General features: G+C 47.4%; 1 protein-coding gene across 5 annotated transcripts in view; it reads right to left on the bottom strand.

The window, feature by feature from the left end:
- Window positions 1–2377: 2377 nt before the first annotated feature.
- The window catches only part of sh3pxd2aa (SH3 and PX domains 2Aa), a 99351-nt gene continuing 81902 nt past the window's right edge, over window positions 2378–19826 (bottom strand). For 3 of the 5 annotated variants that reach the window (XM_085460505.1, XM_085460507.1, XM_085460503.1), the window contains 6 exons: window positions 15091–15208; window positions 12829–13226; window positions 12728–12742; window positions 12280–12329; window positions 11737–11856; window positions 2378–11350 (listed from right to left, as the gene is read on the bottom strand). In XM_085460505.1, coding sequence (XP_085316631.1) covers window positions 9215–11350; window positions 11737–11856; window positions 12280–12329; window positions 12728–12742; window positions 12829–13226; window positions 15091–15208 — 2837 coding nt within the window. In that variant the 3' untranslated portion in view covers window positions 2378–9214. The remainder of the gene's footprint in view (window positions 11351–11736; window positions 11857–12279; window positions 12330–12727; window positions 12743–12828; window positions 13227–15090; window positions 15209–19826) is intronic. The other 2 variants (XM_085460506.1, XM_085460504.1) reach the window with 1 other exon arrangement.

Consider the following 19826-nt stretch of genomic DNA (forward strand, 5'->3'; position numbering starts at 1 on the left):
ACATCCTGCCTCATGGCTTGGCCTCGGGCACAGATGTTGGTGCCGTGTTCCCCTCGGCTCTCGGAGGGCTAAGCCGGTTACCGGCCCAGCGCTCTGTGGATTCGTGTTCCTCGGCCTCTGCCTCGGGCCCAGCTGCTGGGGAGCTTCACGGCGACAGGCTGGGGATTCAGCAGATCTACTTTAAAACTCGAGTTGTTCCACCAAAACGACTGCACTATAAATTCATGAAGCACCTCATCCAGATGTATTGCTCAGAGCTGCCAGATAGCATCTGTCTGCATCCGATTCACAGACATCTCCGCATAATAGAAGCGAGTCGGGAATATAAAGAAGATGAGTGATAATGTCATGAAAAGAATAAACCAGACGAGCACTTTTAATACTGATCGTTGTTCAATGGAGCATTCATAACTCCGTCAGAGATCATCGTCTGTCGATGTTAACATCCAGCATTATTAGGTTTAATGTAGAGAATGGCTAAAAAGGCCTGATCATAATAGAACTTCATTTCAAGACTCAATCTCAGCATAAATACTGAGTTTGAATCTGCAGCTTTATTCATATGAAAATGTCTGAGGCGAGGCCGGACCAACAGAGCCATCTAGTGGAGATGTTTGGGAAGTGTGTTCAGCAAACGTGGGCTATTCTAGAACAGGGGTGGGGAACTCCAGGCCTCCAGGGCCGGTGTCCTGCAGGTTTTAGAGCTCACCCTGGGTCAACACACCTGAATCACATGATTAGTTCGTTTCCAGGCCTCTGGAGAACTTTAAATCAGCTGTGTTGGATCTAAAACCTGCAGGACACCGGCCCTCGAGCTCCCCACCTCTGGACTAGAAGAATCACTTCAGGTAAAAACTGTGACAAGTTGCATCACCTTGACAAATTAGGTCAAGTGATAACATCTGCTGAAGACGACAATGGAGTCTATAAAAGGTGAGTAAATAGATCCTAACATCTAGATTTATACATTTAAATGTTTTAATGAAAGTGTCCACGAAGGATTTTAGTTTAAGCGTACAAAAGATGATTTTTACATGACTAATAAACTGAATTATCACCCGACTGCAGTACCTCTTAAATTTAAGGCCTCTAGACTTTCCAGATGTCAGCGCTGATGCGTCTCTGGGTAACTTCCTGGAGGATCTGTCGGAGCATTTTGATGTTTTTCTGGCTTTTGGCGAGTTTGTGGCCACAATCAGGCTACGCGGCTTTGTTTGGTACTGTTTGTACTTTGGTGAAACACAGTCTGTGCTGCCCAGGAATGCGATTCTTTACAGAACAATGGAAACTCCAAGTTTGTTTTTTTTTTACTATCCAGTTTTATGAAATATGTGCACGAAGCAATGGAAACAGGTCCAATTAAAGCATGGCGAGACATAACAGAGGAGGCTGGATCCCAGGTGTGTAATTTAAAAACCAACCAGCTGGATTATTTTTCTAAATGATACACATCTCTGCAGCACTGAGACTTTTTCCACATTAGCTTAGCTGCAAATTTACAACTGGAACAAATCAAGAGTGTGGAGGTCACGGGTTCCCAAATATGTAGCATACATGTTCATACATGCACATGTATGTATGTATGTTTATGTAAATATTTGAACTCATATCTCCAGCTTGCTGCTCTGCAAAGTGTCAAAAAAAAAACCCAAAATACATAAATCAGCACAGCTTTTTATGCAATTTGTCTTTTACCCAGAATGCATTGAGGGGTGGATCCGAAACCCCCCGGGGACCCTGCTAAGACGCTACTATATGTGAGTAACACGAGCCTGGTGGGCATGAGAAAGACCGCAGGCTTCACTTGTCAGGAGGAAGGTTCCCCTATTAAAAACGGCGCGTGGTGTAGCCAGCGTGAGGAAGCTCGCTTATTACAATGTAACAGCTGACAGTGAGCAGTAACGTATGAGGGGAGAGATCTGAACTTTCTATTTCATGTTCCTGAGTGACGGCCTGACCTGCACTTCCTGCTGAACACCTGTGTTCTCCTATAAGAGGTGCAGATTTGCGACACAGAGGTGTGAGCATATATTTCACATTCCCTTGGACAGAAGTGATAAATCTCTCCGAGCACACGTTTGGATGCAGGAGAACAAAAATTTGTGTCTCCGCTCTTTAGCGAGGAACTGAGGCTGCGAGCGCTCGTTCGTCTTCATTCGCCGCTCTCAGCCTCCTCACAACTCTCGCTATATATAACCAGCTGCATCGTTCTGCTCCTGCACATCTAAACTCACTTAATCTGGCCTGCACAATAAGGCGAATGGAGATAAATGTCTCAATCAGTAATATTGCTGTCACAAACTCTGTAGAGGGGAGGGGGGGGGGGTCTGCTGCTGCTTATCTGTGGAAACACGTGAGACAAATGAACAGGAGGCGGTTTAAAACAACAAAGATTATACATTTAATATTGTTTCTCTTTTGGGCAATGCGAGATACAATGTAAACATGTACAAGATACAAAAAAAGGAACAAGACTCGTCAAAATGAGACCGTAGATAAGAAAATGTCCTGTTTTCACAAGTAATGCACATGTGCAGAAGGTCTCCAATCAGGAAGGGATCTGGACTGTGTTTGCTCTCATTAGTGTGTGTGTGTGTGTGTGTGTGTGTGTGTGTGTGTGTGTGTGTGTGTGTGTGGGGGGGGTCTTGAATAAAGCTGCATTTGGCTCTTCATGGCATATCTTTTGAAAACAAGGACTCTGCAGGGCTTAAAGCTGCAGTGCACGACTTTGTTATAAATCCAAGACGTCACAGCGCACTCATTAAAGGTACTTGTTGTAAATTCCTGCGAGTAAATACAATTTAAAACCTTCCAAAATTAACCACAATGAAATGTGGGGAAAACGAGGGCGGCGTGTCCCTCCATGGGGTGGTGCAGCGTATGGAACACAATGGTGGTCTAGTGGGAGGCCAACAGCAGCAATGAAACAGCAGCAAACATCTGGAAACATCTCAACTCGCGCGCTGTTAAATGCTGCCCCCTGGTGGTGACACATTTAGTTACAGTTGAAGAGAGCAGTTACAAAAAGGACCTTTAAGCCTTTACGCACAAAGTAAAATCTTTGTCGTTTGCAACTTTTCCTTCTGTCAGTGTGCAGTTACTCTCACTGCCAGAAGGGGGCGACTAAAGTCATGCGCTACAGTTTGAACCTGCTTAAAAACATGGCAATAAAAGCAGAAAGAAAAGAGAGAGTAGCACCTCCTTTGGTCCAACTCGAGGCCTGTAGTTGTTACTGACGTGCTGGTAACGAACTGTTTTTGTCAGAATCAAGAGATCGCGAGATCGCGAGCTCCACGGGCGCTTTGTTTTGGCACACTGCTTTCCACAGCAGGGTGGGGACAGATTCTACTCTACAAATGCACCGGTGAGTTAAAGAAAAACAGGCACCGCCTTTGCCATTAAAATACTACTTCAGCTGTCACTCAGCATCAGTCACTTGTGACAGCTCGCCTCGGCCACAGCGCTGGGCGCCGTCTCCCACGCAGGAAGCCACGGCGTTCTTTATTGGGAAGCCATTAGTGCTGAAATACTATCAGACTGGCTGAGGTTAATTAAGACACACTGTTGTGCTAACTGGAAACGGGGATTCAAACGGAGACAAAGAAAGCGCCGCCGAGGCACAGCGGCGCGCCTCCTTCCTCGACACAGCCTCCTCCTCTGGAGCTCCTGCTGATGCCTGCTGGCATCTCAAACGGCTGCGACTGCATGAGGAAGTTTTCAGAGTGACATAAATAATCTGCATCGCCTGATTTTCTGCACTTCTGTTTTACCTGCTTGAGAATGAGCCCTCAGCATCCGCGGCTCATCTCTGCTCTCACGCTCTAACAAGCAACCAGACGTTAATTAAAAACCTACAAAGCCCCCCTTACATGCACCTCACCTGCTCCCACACACTTACTGAAACTTTCCTATCCAACCTGCCTTCATCCCCTCCACCATCGCTCTGCCTGCCACCGACTTCTGAAACTTTTTTATGTCTTTCGTTTACAGCTTGAAGGCATTTCATTAGAAGCCAGCGAGCCCTTCAAATCCCGCCTCACCCTTTTTACAACATTCAATTATTTTCTCAACAAAAACACGAGAGAATAAAGCAAAACATGAAGCCTTTGTCTTATTCTGAAAACTGTTTTCCACCAGCCGGCTCAGCTCTCACCCTCGGGGCTGCGTGAGATGTGAGCAGCAGGAGCTCATATCAGAGGTGGGACCAGTTCTGAAGTTCACCTGGAGACGGGCGGGGAGGCCGAGAGAAGCTGCTGCACCATCAAGTCGTTTCTCACAGACTTTGGAAACTTCAAGCGGCTCAATTAAAACTGTGTTTGACGTAATGAGACTTCACAGCTCGGCTCAGGAGAGGAGCTCATTAGGTGTGAGGTTTCTAGAAAGGTTAGAAGGAGTTTGATAAAACGGGCTTCCTGTTGAAGACATCATTGTTCATCTCCCTCCAATCAAAGCAGAGCTCCTCTCACCTCCCAGCCGCCTCGTCTCCTCGGATCCGCTATCTGATCCGTCGTCTGTCTGCCTGCATCCTACAAACCCCTCCTTGACCTCCGACTTCTCTTTTCTCCAACACACCTGCAAACGATCCATCTCATCACGCACATACACACACTCCACCCTGTCGGGCATCTTTGTGATCTCAGCAGCTCGGCTGTGTCGAGGAAGGAGACGGAGGTGAATCAAAAACACAAAACTGGAAAGGCGCCCGGGAGGCGCTGTCCGTTTGTTAGAATAAAAAGAGAGAGCGAGGAATCAGACGGCCAAGCGGAGCCGTCTCGCTCCGCTGACCTCCGGGAAGATGATGGAAAACTCGAGCGTTTCCTGTAAGACTCGCGGAAACCGTGTTGGCGTGGACACGCCTGCTGAGCTCTGCAGGTGAAAGGCATAAAGTAGCGGACGGTAACAGAGCTGTTATTAAAGAGCGAAACTCCAACGTATTATACTCTGAGTATTTTCACTTTGCTGCTGAGAGTGAAAGCAGACTGACAGCACTGATGAAACGCTGGAAAAGCAGGAAGTGAGGGACAGGGCTGGGCCACATCATCCCGTTCACGGTAATACCGGTATAACGTTGGGCAACGATAAGAAAATATGGCGATAGAACGTGGGTAACACGCGCATGCGCAGTGCCTGTTTTCATACGCACATGGCGGAAAAAGCACGGCGGCGACGGAGAGAGGAGGGCGAAAGCGGATCGTTGAATGAAACAGTTGAACCAGAACTGGTTTATAAAAATGCTGCAACTCCAGTGGTGGAACTGGTTTAGCACAGTACTGCGCTTCAACATAATGTTACCGTATCGTGTGTATAACCTCTTTTTAAGTTCTGTGGATGTTATACATGGTTGTGCTGAGGATCTGTCGGCCAGTTTCCACTGGAAACGCCTTTTGGTTAAACTGTCAGCGAGGAGTTTGCACTGTGACATGTTTATGTAGCTTTAATGCAGATGAAAAACAGCTGCTTGTTTAAGTGAAAACACATTATTAGTGCAAAAAACCATCAAAGTTGTGGAGTTGTGAAGTATTTTGTCTCGCGTCAATTATATCGCCAGTTATCGTTATTGCAAATTTTCAAATGTATATCGTGATAAACATTTTTGGCGATTTAGCCCTGATGAGGGATTTAAAGGGACTATTTCTTGTCCAGTGACCTGCTGAGAAATTTCATCTTCAGCAAACAAATGCTGATCTGGGAGTTTCGGAGCTGTCAGCTTTGAGCTCTTTCAGTTTTTGTGTTTCTTCGTCTAAAAGTCAGAAACCCAACGTGAGCGGAGGCAACGGGCTGAAAACAGACGGCTCACAGACGGGCGTGTCTGTTCGGCGGTCAGCAGTGACAGTAAGAAGGTTTCAGAACTGGCTTCCAGCTTTGACTGAAAACGAGTTTCAGAAATCTGCGAATTTAAACGTGGAGTTAAACACAAAGTCAGCCGACCCCCAAAAAGGACCGGGCTCTGCGCGTCGGCCTCTGCGAACAGCACGATCTCTCTGCAAAGACAGCGTGGGGGGAAAAACAGGATTTTCTCTTTTTGGTGTTTATCCTGGAAGTTGATGGATTGAACTGAAACGGCCTGAAGGAGCGTTCGTCTCCCAGGTGTTTTGTTTACCGCCGAGACGCTGGCGTCGACGTCACTTTGCCAGCCGGCGGTCCCAAAGGTCAACATCGCCGCGGTGATCGCTGACGAAAAGACTTGGTCTGACAGCCGTGGGGGTAAATGTCAAAAGAGGCATCCAAGCAGGTGGGCAGAGGACACAGTCCAGAGGGAGAGGAGGAAGAAAACAACAACACAGAAACAATCAAAGAATTCCATTCAGGCACAAACGTGACAGCTGAGAGCCCCGAACGATGATGATGATGGTGGGCCAGCGACTCTATGTCTGTGACGAAGATCCCAGATGGCTGTAATGTCACTACAGAATGGGTCAGCTGACGGAGGTCGCGGGAGCAGACATCCTCGTGTTAGTTCATCACGTCGCTGCTTTGGTCCGACGAGTGCTCTGACGTCAGGACCTCGCACACCTGCTCTCTGAAAACAGACTTAAACATGACACACTGGAAAAGACGGCAAAAGCCTCGTGACCGGCAGCCTGACCGGGAACATCTACTCCCGGCCCACTATGACCTTCCTCCTTTCGCTGAAGCGTTTTTGTCTTTTTTCTTCTTCTTTTTTTTTAATCTATTGCACATTTCCTCGTGGGTTCAGAACGAAAGAAAAAAAGAGGAAATAAGAAAAACGAAGTAAAAGCATGAATAAAGATGCTACACAGCTAAACGCAGGCTCGACACAGAACGATTCCCTTACAAGTAAGTTCAGCTCAATCAAACAAAGCGATATGCAATAATAATAATAATAATAATAATGAATGTGCTGGAGCGAAATGTTCAGAGTGATTCGACACATTTACATAATGCCTTCGTCTCAAAGGATGGGGCCTGTCAGCACCCAGACGGTTACTGGTTTTATTTATAGGTCCATACATCAGTGATTTTATTACCATCACAGGACACGCTGATGGTTTCTGTTTGAATGAGGGGAACTGTGGAAATAATAATACTATTCATTATAAATATGCTTTTATCAGGCATTATGTAAAGCACAATAAAGATGAAGGAAGTGCCCATGAGTTGCTAAAGCTGCAGCAAACAGCATCGAGAAAAAAAAAAAATCACTTTTCAGAAACTAAATTCTTGCCCAATGCGAAACAAAATGTGCAATAAAACAGTTTTAGCTGCACTAAGATTAAAAACAAAACAGTTTTTGTGGAGACTCACTGACCAGCAGCGCATTTCTTATTGCACTGAGGTAGGACTGCAGGAAAGCCTCAAAGTCACGTTGTAGTACCTTTCAATTACCACAAGAGGTCTCCAATTTGACCAAATCTCCTGCCACTGAGAGCAGAACTCATCCTCCTGTTTGGAAAATATGAAATAATTACAAAAAAACATTCAATAAATAACATGCTGAGTTTTTACTGCATCTTTACATTAATGCACCATAAAAGCAGTTTTTAAAGTGCACTAACTCACAAAACAGAACCACTTCGTTCCTCGTTATTGTCGGTGTGCGATCACAGAGAGACCACAAAAACACAAATATGGTTTTGTTAAAATAGATAACTGCGATCTAGCAGGTACTGCACTTTGTTTAGTACTATGATACTGTCCAGCAGGAACATAATGAGAAGTTTGTGTTCGTTAGAAAATGTATTTCAGCAGTCTTGAACATCAGCCATCAGAATTTTGAACTTTGACTCCTTTTGGAAGAATTATTTCTACCGTCACATTTCAAACAGTCGCTAATAACAATAAAATAGCTACTCTAGTCTCTGTTTAAATCCCAATACTGCACAGCAATATCTGATATTACAATTAACTGTTCACTTCCTTCAAGTGCTTCCAGATACTGATAGAAACCTCGTTTTAGGCAGTTTGGTGAAAGTGTGTTACCATTTGTACCGTAAGTAAACGGTAAAATCCCCAAAACTGCCAATGAAGTGATATCTCTCTTTGGTTCGATCACATTTTGGCCTCTAATCTATTCAAATAAATCCCTGGATTAAAGTTATTTCACTACGTTTCCAGTATGCTTGCAATTCATCACCTCAATAGCTGCATTATGACAACACAATATACACAAAATCATTAGTTCCTGGAGCTAAAAGCTGTGCAATGAGGTTATCCTTACGCTTGTATGAGGTCTCATTGTTCCGTTGCTTGTTCTGTATTTTTCAAGTTTCACAGGTTTGTTGGTTTTTTTAAATAAATTTGTTCTCCCAGATGACTACATCCAGGAAAAATGACACTAAGATATTTCTGTGGTATCTTTGATAGAAACAGTTTACAGAAACCGAGCGTCAGCCGTCTATTCTGCCAGAGTCGAGCTTTGGCTCGTCCAATTCAAGGCTGTCGGTGGAAAACAGATGTCACAAGAAAGCAGAAATAATTCTCTAAGGAAGACTTGCATCAGCACGAGACACGTTAACAGAAACAAACTAAAGAGAAGTTGTGATGATGAGATTCAACTATCGTCTTTGTTTGATGACTTTGTGGCTTAAAACAAATAAATCTTCTGGGAACTTGAGTCCCTTCACTCGTGCTTTTCTTTCTTTATCGAACTGAAGACGTCTAAATCCAAACTTTGCGCTTCGAACTCGTAACTTTGTATAGAAACGCTCTCGGTGGTGTTCATAGGACTATGGCACTCTGTAAAGATTTGGTTGATTTACTGGTTTGCCATCCACCATTTAGAACCTTCGTTCAGGTGACCAAATACAAAAGGCACTTATTGGCCATCGTAGTCAGTGATGGGCAGGATGAGCGTAGCCACTACTCTTCTCCGCTTCTGTGTTACATGACACAAACCTCTTTAAGAGGTCATCGCTCCCAGTTAGACCAGTTTACGTGTCAGACACAGCATCCACCTTGAACTTCCTCAACCAGTGTGGCCAATTCCATGTTTCTGTCTCTGCTTCCAGGTAAAATATTGAAAATCTTCCCACTCCTTTCGTATAAATTTTAGTAAACCAGCACTAAAAGTGTCCTTTTTTATCAGATTAAAACATCTTTCTCCTTACACAGTCTGACCGTATGTCAATTTTCAACGACATATTGCTTAAGGGAGATTGCGGGTAACATTCTCAAGGAGTGATGCCGCCGCCCATGGGCCTAGAGCGGGGAATGGGGGCTGGGGGTGGGCGTGGCTACGGATGTAGGCTTGCCTTTATTTTTTCCGCTCAAGGTAGTTAGAGGGGACCCAGCCTTTGCGGGGAACCAGGCTGTCCTGCACCTGGCAGTACCACCACCCATTGGGGTTTCTCTCCAACACCTCCAGACAGGTTCCCTCTGTGAACCCCATGGTCTCCTCGTCGCCACGGTAATCGGCAATGGACACATACACATCCCTGCCAAGGTTGTTGTGGATCAGCTGGCTCTTCTCCAAGGGCTTGGGTCTGACCGTGGACACGGGGATACCGTTGCGTTGGTTAACTCTGCTCAGGGCGTCTTGGACATTGCTTGTGCTGAACGCGCTCCCCGAAGACAGACTGGAGCGTTCGGCAGGCCTCGTTTGGCTTTCAACAACTACGTGTGGCCGCACGGTGCTGAATGAGGCATTTCGGCGAACTCCAAGAGTGGCAGAACCAGAACCATAGTGATCGCTCCTGCCCAGCGACTCGTTCCTTCTCAAGGACCCTGTTGTGTAGTGCGTGTCCTTGGCTGGCTGCGTAGTGGTGACAAATACAGACTGAGGCCTCACCGCCACCTGGCGTACCCCGTTCCTCATCCTCACCCCTCCATTAACCATCCCAGATGGCTTCGAGAAGCCGCCGGGAGGCTTGGAAGGAATCGGTGGGGAGTTCCTCCTCAAGCCTTGATGCTGCTGCGTCAGGCCCTGAATATTAATGTTATTGAGGGCCAAAACATGCTGCTCATTCTTCTCCAGGCTGTTGGACTTACTCCCACCACTCCCGTGTCCGTCTAAGCCACCACCGTCGCCCATTTGTCTGACAGGTTCCAGGTAGTATGAGGGAGCCCAGCCTTCTTCGGAGCTCCAACGGATGTACCACCAACCACTCTCCTGTTTCTCCAAAACCTCGACCTCAGCCCCAGCTGGAAAACTGATCTCAGAGTCCTGGACTTTCTTATAGGCGTCCACGGAGCGGTAGAGATTGGGGCCCTCCACATCGGAGTCACCACGGCTTCCTTTGGAGTAAACAGAGGAGAGATCTGAGGTACTGCGTGAACACACCGAGTCCTCTGATGATATAACAGAAGCTGTTTCAGAGTCCTCCCCGCGAGAAGGTTTGAGGCTATGTCTAAACTGACTCGTAGGCCTCAGCTGTCGTCTCAGAGAGGTGATGTCCATCCTCTCTGGACTCTGGGGCTCTGATTTGGTCAAAAGGGGCTTAGGTCTGACGGAAGGCTTGGGCCTGGTGGAGGGGCTCTGGCCTATTCTCTGCTCCACCTCCCGGTTGAAGACAGGGCCTTTCTTGGAGCCTCTGCTCAATTCATCTGATGACGAGTGAGGGCTGTTATCCTGGGATCTGAAGCTGATATCTATGTGTCTGCCCAGGGTCTGGCTTCTCCGACTCATCTCTGGTGTCATGGTTTTCATGGGCCTGCCAGGTAGAGGCGAAGATCCGGAGGGTTTTCTTGGGACTGTGGAGGAATGGTAGCTCCGTGGGGAGTTAGGCTCACTGGAACCTTTAGTCAGGGTTCTTTCAACACCGCCGCTCGGCCTGAAGCCATCATTCTCATAGATACACTCCTCCTTAGCAACCTCCTCTACAGACCTGAAGGAGGTTCTTCGATGGGCGAAAACTGGAGACGCCTTGCAGACAGGAGGGGACGCCTTGCAGGAAGGAGGGGAGGCCTTGCAAACGGGAGGGGAGGCTTTGCAAACGGGAGGGGAGGCTTTGCAGGAAGGAGGGGAGGCCTTGCAGGAAGGAGGGGAGGCCTTGCAAACGGGAGGGGAGGCCTTGCAGGATGGAGGGGAGCTGCTGTACTTGTCGCTGACCACACTGTTGATCTTCACATCGCGGGAACGCTCGTCCTTCAGGGGATCCGGTTCAGGCTCACCTTCGCATCCGACTGCAGGAATATCATATTCAGGTTCTTCGTACACAGCCCTGCTAGGCACCTCTGTGGTTTTGGAGGAAGAGTTAGCAGAAGGCGGAGCCTCCTCAGATTCTTGTTTTTTGACAGGTGGAGCTGGAGGAGGGACTTTGGGGCGGGTCAGTGTGCTGGACCTACGACTGAGGTTGGGCTTTTTGCGCTTGTCGATGTAGGAGCAGGGGGCCCAGCCCTCCATCTCCCCAATCTGCACGTACCACCAGCCTCCAGGATTCTTCTCTATTACCTGCACAACAAGGAGTAAAGAGTTACTGGAACAAATACTCACTTATATATATATATATATATATATGTGTTTGCTACATACTAGTGATTAAAGACTGAGTAATACTGTAATAAGATCAATGATGCATCTGTTACTGCAGTCGTTAAAAGAATCACCTCAGTATAACTTAATAAAAAAACCCTGAAGGAATCTCTGTCATTATCTCCACCCTCATCCTGAATCCTGCACAGTGAATTCTGTCTACGTCATCACTTTCACACACAGTATCCAAGGTCGTCTCCTTTGTGCCTCAGCTTTCCTGCCTATCGGGGGAGCACTCAGTCTGCATACGTATTCAACAGGCCCCGTCTCATCTGAGCGACAGCACTGTAGATCTGGCCTCTTACATCAGCCTTTTGTCCTCCACGGAAACTGATGCCATCAGAGATCGAGGACTGGAAATCTGCTATAGTGTAATACTCTGCTTCCACAGCAGGGGGCTCTGGTGGCTTGGGTAACTGGAAGCCCTGTACAGCAAAGAGAGAGAGAAGTGAGCCGCTCACGTTGAGCCATCCTGTATCTGACACACATAAAACATAAGATGTGATTTATGACTGCATGCAATCATGATATATAAATATGAGGGTAAATGTAAGGTGTGCACGTGCGATACCGGGACAATCGCAGACATGCTGAAAATGTGTAAATGTGCCTCAATGGTTGCTATGCAACTCCTGCAGTAGTCTGAGAGCCAATTAGATTTTTTCTCTTTTTATATTATTTATTGGTATTTATCCTTGCACTGAAAGATTTTGCAGCTGTCTTCTTAAACACAAGAAGAGTCTCGACTGTGATCACGTGTACTTCAGCAGAAGCATGGCAACATCAGTGAGCACGCAGGAAAGGCGCTCTGGGTTTGTCAGTAAGCAGAAGCCAAACTGGAGTCTTACCAAGTTGGCGTCTCTTCTGGGGGGAGGTTTTTGCCGCAGATTAGGAGACCCTGATTAAAAATAACAAGATTTTATTAAGAATAATTCAGAAAAACGACCAAAGTAAAAGGTTGACACTCGCTGTAACAAACAAACACCAAACATTTAGTTCTAAGATGAATTATGTCACACTGGAAAGGACAACATATTTAAAGACAAGCAAAAGTAAGATTTGAAAGACTAATTTTGTCCTGGCTTTGGACGCCATGTGTGGAGCATCGGCTTGTTAAAAAATGGGCTCGTCCCAAAGGATGGATGGGTGGAGCCGAGCGATGTCTTAGTAACCACAAACTGACCACAGGTTCTTAGTTTGTGAGTGAAACCGAGGCCGAAACACACACCGAGCATGTTATCACATCAAAGGTTAGTGTGACAGAGCGCGGTTAGATGCAGCAGCCGTGTAGCTTACCTACGGCGCCGAATCCTGCACAAATGGAAAGGGGCACGTCTTAATGTTGCATTCAAGCTTTAGGCTGAACTTTAACCTTTACACACAACACGTTCTCTCACCGATTTCCACTCTGTGCGGTGCCACTCTTGCAACAGCCGGGGAGCCCGGCTCGCCTCTCGCTTTATTCTCATTCAGGGCGGCGCTCGCCGCTATTCCGAGACACGGGCTGTTGGTGTCCCGGCCCGCGCTCAGCCTGCGGCCTGTCGCGGCGTTGATTTCGGAGGGCATCGGCAGGCTGATCTCGCTCTTGGAGAAGTGGCGTTCCGGCGTGGTTCCGCCCTCTCCGTCTGTCTGGATGTCCTTCTCGCTAACAGACTTCTTTTGCAGCAGGTTGCTGATCTCCATGATGTTTCCGATGATCTCCACGGGGCCCGTCAGCGTCTTCTTCCGTGGGGAGAAATCCTCTTTAATCTTCTTCAAGTAGGAGGCCGGGGCCCAGCCCTCTTTCCCTAAATACCTGCAGCCCAAACACATAAAGACAGAACGTTTAATATGACATCGAGTTTATGTTCCCTTCATTATTATGATTGAACTCAGGATCAGGTAAAGCTGCCCTTTCCATACAGCACAGAGCAGGAAGTAGACTGTGCCAGGAGTGACCTGCTGTCCCACTGCAAAATCTCAGGTTTCACTCTTATTAGTTTCCCCTGACCCTCCCTGATCCTGGTTCTCTTCCTGCTAAAAGGGAGTTCTTTCTTCCTGCTATTGCCAGGTTCTTGCTCACAGGTGGAGGGAGCGCTCTCTTTATTTAATATTGCAATTTTCCAACATAAAGCACTTTGAGCCTGCATTCGGGAGTGAATTCCACAGCATGTCTTTATCCTGTCTTCCTTCTCTCACCCCAACCAATCACAGCAGATGGCCCCGCCCCTCCCTGAGCCTGGTTCTGCCGGAGGTTTCTTCCTGTTAAAAGGGAGTTCTTCCTTCCCACTGTCGCCAAAGTGCTGCTCATATGATTGTTGGGTTCTTCTCTGTATGTATTATTGTAGGGTCTACCTTACAATATAAAGCAGCTTGAGGTGACTGCTGTTGTGATTTGGCGCTGTGTAAATAAAACTGAAATTAATTGAATTCATTTAGACTTTAGATCATGATGTTATTTTTTAACACTGATTGAATCTCTCGCTGAAGCCATTTTTTAAAACTCCAGCTGACATCCAGGTCTTCCCTCTCCATCACTGCTCTGCTCCCAACAATGAGCCAGCATTCAGTACACCTTGGTACATACATGTGTGTGTGTGTGTGCTACTGTTTCCTACTGCAGCTGTGTAGTAACAGTAGTGTAATGAGCTCAGCATGGGAGCTTCATTTAGCGCATTTTAATACACTCAGAAAAAAACGTGTGATTTGAGTAATGACTGAATGTATCGCAGCAGAGCTTTAATGCACTCGAGTACCATCCTAACTTAGTGCATGATGCCACTATGAGCTATACGTACAGTTAATAAATAACTGAAAAATTCCACAATTTCGAGTGTTTAAAAATGCATGAAATCACACCGAGTCAGATCCTGTGTGTTGCAATAAAGGCACAATTTTAATTCTGGTGATGTGAGTAGCCAAAGGCAAGTAAAGAGAATGCATAATAGATGCAAAGAGATGCTGCTTCCCCACATTTAAGCAGACATTGTTATGCTAAACGAGTAATTTCAGAGTGCTTAGTGAAACAATAAGTAATGCTCCAAATGAAACTCCGAGTCATTTCCCCGGCACAGAAGAGACGCGACTGTTCCCTGTTTTCCGTTTCACGACTCCCAACTGCGACCACAAGGAGTCCCCGTAACTAAAAAAGCTTCATGCATGGACTTTGCTGTTTAAAGAAGGGCCCACTGAGAGCAGCGTGACTCAGACATGCATCTGCAGGATTATTTTCTGTTGGACACGGTGCTCAGAAATGACTCTGTGTGCACTGCAGGGAGTGCCAAAGAGCGAACAAGCTGTTAGGAAAGCAGTCAGTGTACATGACAAGTGCACACACGGCAGCTCGCGTACGCGCCTCAAACAGGAGCTCTGGATCCATGTTTGTGTACGCGTTGGTATGTGAGGCTCCACAAGGCGTCATGTGATAGTAATCAGCTGTGCAGCGGAGCGCCCGGGGACTCGAGGAACTGAACAACTGTGAGGAAATACACACCGGCTGAGTAAACGACACACACGTGCAAACACGCAGGCGGCCCTGACGCCACCATATGTTAACGCTTTCTTCTCGGCGCCATTATGCAAATGAGAGCTCCAGGAAATTGTTGCTCTGATCGCCGAGACAACGACGAGCAACAGCCTCGCGGTGAAATGTGCGGGTTTGGCGTGCACCGTTTACCCACCTGATGTACCACCAGCCCTCCAGGTTCTTTTGGATGACCTCCACGGTGACCCCTTTCTCAAAGCTCACCTCGTCTTTTCCTTGGCTGGTGTACGGCTGGATCGTCACATATTTCTCCTCTGCGGGGGTAAAGGAGAGAGGAAACAAGATCATTGAAAAGTCTCACACTGCTGTAGATTACACCATCTCAGAGGGAGAAAACGGTCAGTGTGACCCACTTTAGACACCATTTGCACACCAACAGAAACACGAACCTCTCGTCTTTGACCTGCACATAAATAGCAAACGGCGCCCTCTACAGGCGGAACCTTTAGGCCTCGCTCAGGCTACATGAACCCAGATTCAGAATCATTACCACGCAGCTCTCAAAGAGAGAAGATCCAGAAGCAGCAGCTGGTGCTGATGGTGGTCACGAGGCTGCTGCACGTCTGATGCATGAATACAAATGGCAGCTGTTGTAACGCAGATCACGGTTTCCTAATAATTACAGAATTACAGTATTTTACTACAATTAAAACCCTGTTAGGATAAACCTAAGTAAACCTACGTCACAGCCTTTCCTGTTTCACCCAGCACGAGCGCTCCCTTTAAAGCTCACGTCTTTGGTCCACTAATGTGCAGCAGAGTGGAATTACTGACCCAGAACCTGCACTCAAAAACACACTGGGTGTGGAGGTGAGCACTTGTTATTCTCTGTCCATCTGCAAGAGTCAGATCTGAGGCATCTGATAAATGTTGTTATGGTCGTCTCGAGCCGAGCGTGTGCATCAGTTTGTTGTCTCTAATTCTTTCATCTGGAAGAAAAGATGAAAGATTCAATTAATCTCATCTGTGTTTGTTTTTTCGTGAGCTGTACACGTGCGTCCGTCTCCGAATTCACGCGTTGCTGGCGTCACAGAGCCGCGAGCCGAGTGGGCGGGACTGTAAATCAGTGCTGCAAACAACAGCGCGGTGATAAACCTCAGGGACGCCCCACCCCTGCCGTCAGCAGCTGATCCACCACCACCGACAGGTCGAGACACCCTGACCTGGCTTTGTGTCAGGATGAATCAACGTGAGGAGATGTGCTGTAATTGAATTTGAGTCAAGGTCTCCAGTGAAGCTGTGTCAGCAGGGTGTGAGAGCGACTGTTCTCCCATTAGCAAATTGCATCCTGAGAGAACATAAATCTCCTGTGATCAGTCTTTGTTTTTGTCCTTTGCTAAATCAAACTACATCTGAAGCGTCTGCATGGAGCTCTAGCTCAGGAACGCATTAGCAGCCGGGGACGGGGGGGTGGGGGCTCCATTCGGTGGAATAACCCAAGTTTTCCACACTTTTCTCTGCTTCACTCAGCTTTCTGCAGCTCCTGGTAGCAGACCCAAACCATCTGGTTGCCAGGCAGCATAAAGCGCCTAGGACGTTGGGCCGCAGTCGAGAGCGGCGGTGGACGAAAAAGCCACGAGAGCTGAAGTCTGACATGACTACAGTGAGCACTGCTCCAGCTTTAATGCTGAGACTGTTTCTGATGGTGGAAAAAAGGCGACCGGTCCAGGAGTCTTTAGCCTGTTTGCAGCCAGGAGCACTCGCTGCCGTGAAACTCGTCTGTGACCTCACGTCATCGGGACGACCTTTTCAGCCAGTAAACCTCAGCAGGCTCGTTCTCTGCCTCCGTTACTAAATATGTTGCAGGACAGATCAAAAACATCTTTGTAGCGGATCGATGTTGATTCAATTCTCATATTTTTGGGCCGTATGCTGGGAACAGGTCGTGTGCCTCTCATATAAAACCTGCTGTTCCCATCGCTCTGATGTTTTTGTGGTTACTCCAGTTCATATAGGGTGACAGACGGGGTTTACGGGGTCAACTGTGTTGACCACAGGTCGCCCCGTCATGTCAAATTAGCAATGCTAATGCCCTGTAAACACCTGAAAGCTCGGGATTCACTGATAACACAGATCTTCACAGTCGCTGACAAACTGACTTCTGGAGTCCTGTTACACCACAAAAGCTGCTTCCATCAGGGCCCTTGATTAACAGCTGAACGGAGGCTACGTCCACACTAATGCGCCTGATGGTGGTTGGGAAAGCCCGCCCCTGAAGGTAAACGCAGCGTTTCACAGCAGTAGAGCTCCAACACGCCCTGCTCGCACACTATCCTCCACAGTTCAAGCAACAACTTTCTAACCAGCGTCGCACCAGCAGCCTCACTGTGTGTCTGGGACTTTCACATTTTACTTTCACCACCCAGAAACGTTTTAATGGAGGCACGGTGTGTACCAACATCACAAAATTGGAACGACACCACCGAGCAATAAAAGCTAAAAAGCTAAGGTGTCTTAAACAGCAGGAATTAGAGAGCAGCTTGGTTCTCTGGTGGCGACAGCTAGTCGAGTGACTCATCCACGCTGCAGAGGTCTGTGTGATTAAAAGCAGGCTACAGATTGGGCCGCTGCCCCACTTTCACACTTTCCATTGGATCGTTGGGTCGTTCTGGGAGACGCAGCTGTAGTCAGGCGACATTCCCGCGGACATGGCCGACCCGTATGGTCACATTCCATGAACGAAGCGGTAAACCTTTAATATTTCTACATTAGCCACTACGGCTGGTGACAAAGAGGTCCCCACTCTGAATTCATAACCAGCTGAGTGGGAGATGTGAATGAGTAATGCCCCCCTGCTTCTCAACCACATTTCAGATAAGATAAAACTTTATTAATCCCTCAGGTGGGTTCCTCTGTTTCCAAGAGCACAGCAAGTTACAGAACGTGAGCAGAATATTATATATACACATATATATAAATACAGAGACATGTGTAAATAAAATATACGAAAGGGATAAATAGAATAAATAGGAACAAGAATACAAGGGAACTGCACGTTTCAAGTATTGAAGTCTATTGCACTGTTGGATATTAACAAAAAGTATTGCACAGTGAAGTGAAGAGGCACTACAGCTTAGTTGTTCCCCCCTCCTCTGTCCTCCTGTCTCCCCTCCCTCTCCCCTCCAGAGAGGAGTTATGGCCGTGTGCAGAGGATGCCCAGCATTGTTCATAATGTCCAGCAATGCCACTGTCACCAGAGTGTCCAGCTTCATGCCGACCACAGAGCTAGCCCTCCTGATCAGTTTCTCCAGCCTGGATGAGTCCTTCTTTGCTGTGCTGCTCCCCCAGCACACCACAGCATAGAAAAGTACTCCAGCAACCACCGACTGGTAAAACATCCTCAGCAGCTTCCTGCAGATGTTAAAAGACCTCAGCCTCCTGAGGAAGTACAGTCGGCTTTGGGCTTTTTTATACAGGTGCTCTGTGTTGCATGACCAGTCCAGGTTGTTGTCCACCCACAGCCCGAGGTACTTGTACGTGTTGACCACCTCCACCTTTCTCTAACGTGGCCGTGACGTACAACTCCATCTCCATCATACTGCTCTCATTTACAGCCCGCTTTAGGTCAACTTCAACACTTCCATCAGGAGCCCACTCTGTAGATCAGCCGGGTCGGATTAACCATTAATCAGTGCTCTGCTGCCTGCTGGTCCAGGACTGAGTGGACGCAGCGCTTCAGTCGGGGAATGTAAAGAGAAACAAAGATGGTTCTTAGAGGTTTTCCCTTGTTTTCTGGGCTCGGGACGAGCTTCCGTAAACACGGCACAGCTACAAGGCGACAAACCGACAGTCTGGATTAGAAAGCGCCGGCTCGCTCCTCAGCAAAGAGACGCTTGTTTGTTTCTCTCACGTTTCAGCATTTACGCAAAAATGACTCGACAAAACCACAAGTATCCAAAAATTCAAACTGAAATGTGAAAGTCATAAACAGCCTTTCAAAGCTAATGAAGCAACAACACTGTTACGCAACCATTTACATGACGGGGCTCGGCGGCCGTTGAGGTCGCGGCGCTCGTGCTGCGGGTGCCGAGCTTCATTATCTAAATCTGTTTAATGCGGTCCAATTATTTTGCTTCTCAGCGAGAGCCGGGGAGCGTTCCACGTCTGAGGGAGCAAGATTTGAGATTTTACTGTCAGAGCTGACTCATGGCCACCCAATATGCTGCAGATACTGGGCCACTTGTTGTTTTTGTGTTAGTTGTTCACCGATGCAGATTACGTGAAAGGAGAGCTGCAGCTACAGCTGTGTGATTAAAAACACTGTATTAGTGTATCGAGCAGCAGACCGAGCCTGACAAAAGGACTCGTGTTAGAACAGCCTGAGCTTCTAACTCACAGGGATTACAAACACCGAGCGCCCTACTTGACTTAATCGTTCACTTTGGCCACGTTTAACACAAACATCCACATCCAGGAAATAATGAAGAACACAACAGCTCCCACTTAATGCTGCTGAGACAGGACCACACATCAAAGAGTCATTTTATCTTAAACAGTCTCCAAATTATTAACCTCTAACATCTCATTTACCCTGAACTGTTGCACAGATCTTTGTGGCCACACAGAAATGGTAAATGGTCTGTATTTGTATAGCTTTACTAGTCCCTAAGGACCCCAAAGCGCTTTACACACCCAGTCATCCACCCATTCACACACACATTCACACACTGGTGATGGCAGCTACATTGTAGCCACAGCCACCCTGGGGCGCACTGACAGAGGCGAGGCTGCCGGACACTGGCGCCACCGGGCCCTCTGACCACCACCAGTAGGCAACGGGTGAAGTGTCTTGCCCAAGGACACAACGACCGAGACTGTCCAAGCCGGGGCTCGAACCGGCAACCTTCCGATTACAAGGCGAACTCCCAACTC

The sequence above is a fragment of the Copadichromis virginalis genome, linkage group LG6 (genome assembly GCF_057382275.1).
Source record: "Copadichromis virginalis isolate Kocher_CV1m ecotype Utaka linkage group LG6, C_Virginalis_male_GT1.1, whole genome shotgun sequence".
Taxonomy (NCBI): Eukaryota; Metazoa; Chordata; class Actinopteri; order Cichliformes; family Cichlidae; genus Copadichromis; species Copadichromis virginalis.